Consider the following 10,556-nt stretch of genomic DNA (forward strand, 5'->3'; position numbering starts at 1 on the left):
TCATAACTGGAGTCTCAGGGTCGACATCCTATTCCAGAGTTGTCTGGTTATTACTGTAGTATCTTCTAGATTTATAAAATTGTAATCTCTGTTTGTTGGTCCGATCATGACTCATGACCGATTTGCCTCAAATTTTGTTTGGGGAACTCGGGAGATCCAAGGGAATGTTCTTAGCTATGTTTTGAGATTCTAAATTGAGTTAGTCGACTTTTACACTTAAGAGGGAAAAAAAGCAAAATCATAATATGTGATAAAGCCAGGGTAAACGGTGGGACTAATAATGACAACGCTGGGTTCCCAAGCTAGTCTAAAATAGAGATAGTAAAAGACATTGTGTAATTTTCACAATGTCTTTTGCTATCTCTATTTTATAGACTAGCAAAACTCAACAAAAACTTAAATACAGAGCTTCGGCCAATCAAACTCCCAGTTATAACCAGCAAACCAGCAACCTTTTTTTATGTTCTTCACTCTAGAGTTTAAGATTTGAAAAGTGTGATAGCTTTGAGTTCTAGGGAGGGTTAGACACTGCTCCTCTCCCCCCTGTACACGCCCTTGCAGATAACAGAATTACTTAAAATAAAAATTAAGTAAAATGAACCATCTTTATTATCAACGGAGAGATATCACGCCAAACTGAAGTAAATAATAATTTAATGATAAATGATATAATAAATACGTGTTTAATAAACTTTTACAATAATAAAACCAGAGAACTCTGAAATAGGAAAACGACATTTAACTCAAAATTAGGACTTAAACTCAACTAGTTCAATGAACATTAGACATGTAACTAGGCCCATTTCACTTAAATAGTGCTTTGTTAAGTTGTTTGCAAATGATAAGAAAGAAAGCTAATTCGAAAAAGAATAAATAATTATTTAAACCACCTTGGACATTTTTCGTTTTAAATAACTTCCTTTTTTTGAGAGATAAACATTTAAGATTTATGATCTCTTATTTATGATTTATGAATTATGAGGAGACACCGAAGCAGATGTCATGGATATTAGTAATAATTTTAAAGATGAGAAAACAATTTTAAGAGATATTTCAGTTCAGGTCATTTATTCAATACTATTTTTGTTTTATCTTTCATTCCTTTATGCTTTTATTTCATATCATGAATTTCTCCAGGCCCCCATCCAGGAGATTAGGGGGGGGGGCGTGGGCCCAGGCCCCCCTCTAGTTCGCCCCTGCGGCCCCAACGTTTATTTTTTGAAATTTACAAAATGATCAGGGGCGTACAAGGGCTTTTGTTTATGGGGGCCACAAAAAAATTTGTGGGTCCCCCCCCTTGGCAAGATTGTGCCCCCCCCATAGGTACGCCAATGTGCCGGTGGCCTGAGGAAGGGAAATTCAAGCAGATGTAATATTAAAAGAGCCTCCCCCATGGGTGCCCCCCCTCAGCCTCTCAGGGGGGGGGCACGCGTAGAGGGGGGCGCGGCCCCCCCTCGTACGCCACTGAAAATGAGTGGTGCGATACGGTCGTACAGGGTGTCCCACATCAAATTAGACCGCATCAATGGGTCTAAATTACGATTTGGGGGACAAATCAGAAAATTTAAGAAGAATGAATCATTTTGAAAAATTTAATAAGGCTAATAGAATTTTTTTTTTGCAGAAAATGTTAGATTTTTTTAGTATAATGTGCGTATTTAGGTGTTAAAGATTGGAGATAATGTAATATGATATGGGACGCTCTGTATGTAGATGTATTCATTCTTCTAATCTACATAGAAATTAATTTTTGGTAAGACGACTTTTAAAGCTTTTGTCGATATTAGGAGCATGCAACTCTGATCTAAAGCATTTCTTTGAAATCGATTTCGATTATTAGAATCACGACAAATAAAATAACACACATATATTTCACAAAATTTGATTTTTATTATTTCTTTAATTGTATTGCACTATAACTATACGTTTAAAAATATAAGTTGCATCATCCTTATGTAGTGTACACTAATTTGTAAATAAACAGTGATGATTGAATCGTTAAGAGACAATCAAAAAACACTTGAACCAGAACAACTGAACTATGATCAGTCTTCCAGTCCTCTAGTCCTAATGAAGACTGTTCCCTAGTAATGCCGCTAAAACAAGATCGTCTTATTCCCTTCCTTTGTCTGTGTTTCATTAGGATTGAATTCTGATTAAATAAATGTATTTTTTATTGTTTTAATTCGGCCTCAGCTCATTACCTACTAAGGTTTGAAATGGGCTCAGGTGACAGGCTCATCAGGTCTTTAGTCTTACTCTTAAGAACCTATTTTCGGTGTTAGATCATTTCATAGAAGGATATTTTTAGAAAGACGTTTCATAGATGAACAATTTCAAAGAGAACACAATCAGAGATAGGAAATTTAATAGATAGGAAATACATAGTAAGAACATTGCATAGCCAAAAACATTATGTAAAAAGGACATATCTTAAATATTTCATTGATAAAGATTATGATTATAACAATGCATAACAGATCAACAAAGGTAATGTTGGAATGAAATAATTTACTCTATTTTTAAAAATTCTTCTTTGCCTTCAAATGTCTTTCTTGAAAATATCCCAATAAACTGGTTTTTGGCTGCATTTAAGTTCTTTTCTTTTTTCTTTTGACGTTTTTTAACACACTAGCCTTAGAGGGCGCTTCGCGCCCATCTTATAAATTAATTGTGAAAATGTTCTCTTTGTGTACATCGTAAAACAAAACAAAAATAATTCGCGGATTTTCACAAAAAATTTCGTGGATTTTCAAAATTTTCAAAAATTTAATGAAGATCGAATTTTGATGGAGACAAATATTTGAAAATTAGATCATTCATAAACCTTCCCTGTGGTCACGTGATGTCCCACAAAAAATTTGGGCCCGATCGGTTCAGCCGTTTTGACGTTTATTGGATACAAACAAACAGACAGACAAGCCAAATTTATATATAGATTGTATTGTATTGTATTGTATCACACTAGCCTTAGAGGGCGCTTCGCGCCCATCTTATAAATTAATTGTGAACATGTTCTCTTTGTGTACATCGTAAAACAAAACAAAAATAATTCGCGGATTTTCACAAAAAATTTCGTGGATTTTCAAAATTTTCAAAAATTTAATGAAGATCGAATTTTGATGGAGACAAATATTTGAAAATTAGATCATTCATAAACCTTCCCTGTGGTCACGTGATGTCCCACAAAAAATTTGGGCCCGATCGGTTCAGCCGTTTTGACGTTTATTGGATACAAACAAACAGACAGACAAACAGACAGACAAGCCAAATTTATATATAGATTAGTAGAATTTTCTCTCTGATTATTTCTAACTAGTATTAACATGGTGATCAACGAATTCTCGCTTCTATGTAACAGATGCAGTTTATATCAGTGTCGTAAACAGGAAATTGTACAAGGGGGCTTTGTTCTCTCCAGAGGGGGGGGGTAGTACCCGTTTTCTGTCCAGAAACCCCTAAGAGACCAGATATTTCATTGATCCAGGCCCCCTCCCTGTTGTGTAAATGCCGCTGGTGTAAATTGATAAATTTATTGTTTTGATTGATTTTGAATTCATGTTTGCCCAGTTACTCTTGTTGGCATTGCTTGTTGGCGGATTTAGGCATGGCCAGCATTACTTCAAAATATCTGGTCAAACAGACAATGATCGGACAAAATACATTTCAATACAAATTTGAAATCACAGTTAGGTAATATGGTTACAAGTTTTAAATTATTTTATCTATTAAATAAATTTTTTTTTACAACTTGCAAAGTTTCTGATTTTAAGATTAATATAAATATGTACAGCTACTCTTTCTTAAATCTTACTTTAATTTGAGCTCTTAAATATTTTGATTTAATTTTTTCAAGTTTATTATTCTAGGGAGTTTTGGGAGGGAATACAATATAATGATAAATTGCTGGATATCTTCCTGGATACTTTGAAGTCAAGTCAGTTCAAGTCTTTTTTCTTTGAGACTCCAAGTGTTACATCTAACCTACTAGAAAATAAGGTAAATAAAGTATGCAATTCTTGGAATGTTTGTATTTAAAATTTGAAAGGGTCACAAAACAGAAAAAAAGGTAATAAAAACTCTTTTAAATTCATATTCTTTGTTAATCAAGATGAAAATTCAGTTGAGGGGTTCACATCTTTTTTTTACGCAAAATGGTTCATCTCCTTCTGAAAATATTATATTTTTCTTCCTATTTTACTATAACGCAATGTTTATGTATACTAGAAATTCAGGGCGCTTCGCGCCCTTCTTTCTAGGCTTTTAAGGCGCTTCGCGCCCATCTTCTATTTAAACTTTTAATTGTGGCTTTATCTGTGAGCATATTCTCTTTGTACAGTATAAAACAAAAACAAAAAAAGTTTGCGGATTTCATAAAATTTTTTCGCGCATTTTCAAAATTTTACAAAAATAAAAAACTTTTAAACACAAATTTTTAAAATTTCAATCATTCATAAACCTTCCCTGGAGTCCCTAGATGTCCCACAAAAAATGTGGGCCCGATCGGTTCAGCCGTTTTGACATTTATTGGATACAAACAGACAGACAAACAGACAGACAAGCCAAATTTATATATAAATAAGACTGAAATATAATTTTTAGAAAACGAATGATTTTTGGTGAGTTGGAAAAAAATTTATCCTATTTTAAGCAACATTATTATCTCGTCATTACCTGATATTTAACCTTTTATCCAAGGGAACCATGAAAATATATTTGTGTTTGTCTAAGGATTCTACCTACTGAGTTTCAAATAACTTTTTCATTATTTTGAATAATTCTTGCTTGTTGCTCCTCAACAGATACACTGTGAGTTTCCAGGTTAATACCTTTAATACCTTTTGAACCAACCATTATGAAGTTGAAAGGACAGGGTTTGTAACAAAGGCTTCAAGGTCCCCATCCTCTTAAACTGCAGCTTTCTTCTTGATGTCAGTGTCATACGATTTTAGTAATGTTGTTAGCCGCGGAAACTTTTGAAGGTATTCCCCATATTTTCCTTTAATAACTGAGTTTATCTTAGAGTAGATAGTCCACAATGTAAAAGATGCAAGCTTGCGTTCATTCCGAAGATTGCGAAAGTAAGTGAGCAATTATTCCTCAGTAGGCATCTTTCCTTCGAACTATGCAGTATTCAGTATCGATGTTAATATACTTCTTGAAGCTATCCCATGCTTTAATATAGCTGTCACGACTATTTTCCCTAATCCCTTCAACAGATGTAGTCGGCGCAGTCTTGTCCATGTTAGAGCCAGCTTTTCAATGATTTGCGGATTTTCAAGAATTTGATTGCGAAGTTTGTATAAATGCTGAACATGCTTTCTCAGTTATAGTTTATCATTTATGAGAACATAAAATATAATGCTTCAAATTGTGAAATGTAATCATCTAAAATAATAAAATCAGTTAATAATGTTGCTTTAAAAATGGGATACAACTACATACATATTTAATCATAGCTAGAATTTCCTTTGGGACATGCATAGCTTTAATATCAATATATTCTGGTATCAAATTCTAAATTATCTGATATACCAGATAAACATGTATAATTTTAGTATGAACATATTCTGGTATTAGCTTCTCAATTATCTGATATACCAGATAAACATGCAAAATTTTAGTTTGAATATATTCTAGTATCAACTTCTGAATTATCTGATATACCAGATAAACATGTATTATTTTAGTTTAAATATGTACTGGTATTAGCTTCTCAATTATCTGATATACCAGATAAACATGAAAAATTTTAGTTTGAATATATTCTGGTATTAACTTCTAAATTTTCTGATATACCAGATACACTTGCATAATTTTAGTTTGAATATATTCTGATATCAACTTCTGAATTATCTGATATACCAGATAAACATGCAAAATTTTAGTTTGAATATATTCTGGTATCAACTTCTGAATTATCTGATATACTAGATAAACATGTATTATTTTAGTTTGAATATGTACTGTTATTAGCTTCTCAATTATCTGATATACCAGATAAACATGCAAAATTTTAGTTTGAATATATTCAGGTATCAACTTCTAAATTATCTGATCAATTATCTATATACCAGATACACTTGCATAATTTTAGTTTGAACATGTTCTGGTATTAACTACTCAATTCTCTATATACCAGATAAACATGCATAATTTTAGTTTGAATATATTCTGGCATTATCTACTCAATTCTATGTATACCAGATACACTTGCATAATTTTAGTTTGAATATGTTCTGGTATCAGTCCCCCAACTGTCTGGTGTACCAGAAGACAAAACAGCATTTTCAGAGCATTTTACAGATAGGTATATAACCAGATGGATAAAAACATTTGAAAATGTAAAACAGCTAGGAAAGAAAAAAAATCAAACTTCTTTTTAACTATGCTATTTTAAATATCTAAGTATTTCACACATTTAAAAATATTTGTTTAAAGTGATTCAGCTGTGAGTTTCCCAAATTTGGGTAAAGATGCAACACTAGTTTGTCCTGTGCCAGCTGTACAAAAACCGGTTTATGCTCATCTAGCATTGTTTGTAAACAACGCTCCAGACGCTCAGGTTAAAGGTAATGAAGCTATAGCTTGAACTATTTTGACCAAGGAACATATGGCGCTTGGTGCGCCTCTTTATGACAATTATAACAAAATTCTCCGATTTTTGTGAGTAAAAACTTTTGAATGAGATGGAGATCAGTTACTCAACCTCAGATCTAATACTTTAAAGGGAGTGTTCACGAAAAATGAAAGAGGGTATAGGATTATCGAAAAATTATCGATGGTGATCGCTACTAATCTTACTTCTATTTGCTTCGTCTATAAGGAGAAATATGCTAAAAACGACTTATACCAAAGAACGTAGCGTCCATAGAAATTCAGAAAGTTGCAACATTCGAATCAGATCTTAAAATAATCAATTTAATTCCAAAAAATCATTCAGATACTAAAACCTACAGTGAAACCCTTTATAACCAATACATCGAAAGAATTCATCAAATGTCGTATTCTTCACTTTCTGATAATGGAATGTTGCAGATATTTACTTTTTTAATTAAATGATTATATGGAACTCTTTAAAACTGTTCCCGCATATTCATGGCTATTTATTTATTTTCGCAAATACTGAAATTTACGAAATATAAAATAAAACTCATTGAAAAATTGTCAAGACGACATTTGATAAATTCTTCCGATGTATTCGTTATTAAGGGTTTCACTGTATAATCATCGATAATATTTCGACGCATTCATATATGGTTGATATTTCAAATTTTTTTCAAATTTCTCCTTAAAGACGCAGCAGATAGATAAGATTATTAGCGATCACCATCGATAATTTATCGCCGTAAGCCTATAATCCCTTTCATTTTTCGCGAACGCTCCCTTTAACCTATATGTTAAGAATAGTTTTAACTCCTTAAATAAGATATTATTTTAGCTTCAATTGATCAAATCTTCTAATTTTTTTCATCTAGTTTCCAGAGGAGACTGGACTTTTACTTGTTTTACATTACTTTAACCAATTTCGTTAATTGAATTGTTGTTGTTAATTAATTAATAAAATAGCACTTTAGCTTAAATCATGATTTAAAACCAACCAGGGCAACGCCGGGCACTTCAATGTTTTATAAACTTCAGTTATATAAACTTTAGTCGTTTTCTTCTTTTAAAAATTTATATCACTCGAAAGCTTATTATGGAATTTTCCAGTACAATTGAGTCTACTCCGGGTTTAAAACCTTTTAGGACATTAAAATTTGAATTTTAAAAAAATTCAATTTAAATTTTTTAGATTTCTGGCGCGTAGCAGGGAGAGTTGTGTTAGAAACTATCACCAGCAAGGTAAAACTTTATTGTTCTTTGGAAATCTTTTTTCTTTTTTCTTCTGTCAAATTACCATTTTTATTGGTTATTATAGACATTTTGGGTTTTCTCGCTACTTTTAAAGAAAAAAGAAAAATAGAAAGTTTATCTAAATTTTCAATAAATATTTATATGGTAAATTATAAAAATGGTAGACCAGGGAAATAAAATAAAACAAATTGTTTTTTAGAAAAATCATAAAATAGGTTAAAGGTTTTATAGTGCCGGTGCAGATTCGCCATTTGTTTTTTCAGTCTTATTTTTATAATTGTGGTTCCCTTCCCTGTACAGTTCAGTTATTAGTTTGTTCTTTCTTTTCCTAATTGTCGTTTACACCATTTGTAAAGAGTTTCGGGTTGTCATTAGATTCTCCTTCGAGGTGGGTAATACCGTAGCAAGACTTTTTCAAACTTTACTTGGTTCAGTCTCATCAAATTCTTTTACAGTCGTTCCATATATTAATACAATAAAGACGACTTTCTATTTCAATTTTGATTCATTTCAAGCTTTTAAACAGCATAGATACACATAAACATGGAAACAAAGAGAATCTGTCGATTACTTGTAAACTTTTGATTAGAAAGCAGCTTGTAAACTTAAATAAAAAATGCGTCTTCATTGCATTGATATAATCGCCTACAACTGTAGCTAACTTGTTTTTTTTTTTCTCAGAAAGGTTCTCCAGTTTGGATTTCTACATCAGGCCTTGGCATTTATTGGCTTCATCTTAGGTAGTATTAATAATATTACCCTGAATTTAATATTAAAGAAGACATTTTAGGATTTATTTTTTTTTAGGATCGACAGTGTGGCGAAATATTATCAGTTCCAACCATACAAAACAGAAGTTTACTAAAGGAATTGTTATTGTTGTATGGAAAATGTTGATTTTTTTTTTAATTTTTATTTTTATTACCAGAAATAAGGAACCCTACTTTTCCCTCATAAAACCTTGCAACATTTATCATTTTTTCTGTTACCAAGGAGGACGCACAGTTCAAAACTATTGTTGATTTGGTAAATACGTTGATGCACTATAAATAAATTGTATTTTAATTGTTTTTTTTCCTCACCTGTTTTGTAAATGAGTCTTTCTTAAATATCATTATTAATAAAAATATACATATACAATCTGTTTGTTATATATAACAAAAAAATTAAAATTAATTCTGTACATCATACGTCTCGGAAATTCCATACGACAATATTTGGGATACTTTAGCACAGTTTTAAATAATTTAAGAGTACTTAAAATAATGAAGAAGATTTTTGAATTGAAAAAATGGCATAACTTTGGTAGGGTTATGGATTTGTTAGGTTTAAGACTGAAGGCTGATAAATATATAAACACCCTGTAGAAACTTTGACATAAACATATGATATTATTTTCTTCAATGTTTAAGTTTGAATTGATGAAAGGAATTGACAGAAGAGAAATCTATCTTTAAACTATAGAGTTTATTTAACTGTCAGCGTGAAGATTAATATTTTCAACTATTTCATCTTTGGTTCACATTAAACTGAAAAATATTCATCTTAGCATATTTCGATGTTTAAAAACAACATCAAGTTGAGAAGTATAAGGAGTTATGAGGTTGCAAGTTTGCACTGGGGATTCCGAAAAAAAAACTTCTCTCATAATACCTTCTCCTTATGCCCTTGAGGTATTAAGACTTCTAATCCCTTATTCTTGTGTTGTATATAATTCCCTGTCTCCTTATTCCCGTGAGTATTGAAACCCCTACCTCCTTATTCTCGTGAAGTATAATTCCCCTACCCCCTTATTCTCGTTTAGTGGTGAAATCGAGGGAAGAGAAGAGGGAAGTAGTATTTAAACCCCTCTCCCCACATCTCAGTAGGATTAAAACCCCTATCCCCCGTCTCTTAGTAGTATAGAAAGTTGAAACCCCTATCCCCCAATCTCAGAGAAGTATTAAAACCCCTATCCTCTTATCCCCGTGTAGTATTGAAACCCCTATCCCCTTATCCCCGTGTAGTATTGAAACCCCTATCCCCTTATCCCCGTGTAGTATTGAAACCCATATCCCCTTATCCTTGTGTAGTATTGAAACCCCTATCCCCTTATCCCCGTGTAGTATTGAAACCCCTATCCTCTTATCCCCGTGTAGTATTGAAACCCCTATCCCCCCTTATCCCCGTGTAGTATTGAAGCCCCTATCCCCTTATCCCCGTGTAGTATTGAAACCCTGTAATATGTTTAGTTTGAAAAGTCTATTATGTTTACAACTGTTAGTTGGACTAGTTTCAGGTTTATGTGTGTATGTACACTGTACACTAGCATTCTACTCAGACTTTCTTAATAAATGTATTTCACACTCTTTCTTTAATTTTCTCTTTCTTTCGTAAATGTTTCCATATACTTCCATATACTTCCATATACTTCCATATACTTCCATATACTTCCATATACTTCTGTATACTTCTGTATACTTCCATATACTTCCATACTTCCGTATACTTCTATACTTCCATATCCCTCCCCCTAGACTTCTTAACTTAGTTTGAAAGTTCCAAGCTGATTGGGTCGACTTATTTTTTAGGCAACGCTGGGTTCCAAGGCTAGTAGTATATATAAGTATATATATTTATAAAGATGGATGAATACATGAATAGAATATAGATGGATAGTGTGTATCGTATATTAGTACGTATTATCTATGAAATATACA

General features: G+C 32.2%; 1 protein-coding gene across 2 annotated transcripts; it reads left to right on the forward strand.

Annotated features, from left to right (window-relative positions):
- Positions 1-1,959: 1,959 nt before the first annotated feature.
- LOC111710591 (uncharacterized) lies at positions 1,960-9,003 on the forward strand. Of its 2 annotated transcripts, XM_023484703.1 has the most exons (9): positions 1,960-2,143; positions 3,571-3,693; positions 3,870-3,999; positions 6,228-6,310; positions 6,442-6,572; positions 7,796-7,845; positions 8,539-8,597; positions 8,665-8,724; positions 8,851-9,003. In XM_023484703.1, the coding sequence occupies exons 1-8, from the start codon at positions 2,091-2,093 to the stop codon at positions 8,720-8,722; spliced, it is 687 nt and encodes a 228-aa protein (XP_023340471.1). In that variant the 5' UTR covers positions 1,960-2,090; the 3' UTR covers positions 8,723-8,724; positions 8,851-9,003. The 2 variants fall into 2 exon arrangements, with proteins under 2 accessions (XP_023340471.1, XP_023340470.1); XM_023484702.1 differs by having other exon boundaries at positions 8,665-9,001.
- The last annotated feature ends 1,553 nt before the right edge of the window (positions 9,004-10,556 follow it).

This window comes from Eurytemora carolleeae, unplaced genomic scaffold, assembly GCF_000591075.1.
Source record: "Eurytemora carolleeae unplaced genomic scaffold, Eaff_2.0 scaffold677, whole genome shotgun sequence".
NCBI lineage: Eukaryota > Metazoa > Arthropoda > Copepoda > Calanoida > Temoridae > Eurytemora > Eurytemora carolleeae.

Coding starts and splice junctions, on each gene's coding strand:
- LOC111710591 (XM_023484703.1), top strand. CDS start 2,091: ATGCCGCTAAAACAAGATCGTCTTATTCCCTTCCTTTGTCTGTGTTTC. Junction 2,144..3,570: donor CTTTGTCTGTGTTTCATTAG/GATTGAATTCTG, acceptor ATGTTTGCCCAG/TTACTCTTGTTGGCATTGCT. Junction 3,694..3,869: donor AAATTTGAAATCACAGTTAG/GTAATATGGTTA, acceptor TTATTATTCTAG/GGAGTTTTGGGAGGGAATAC.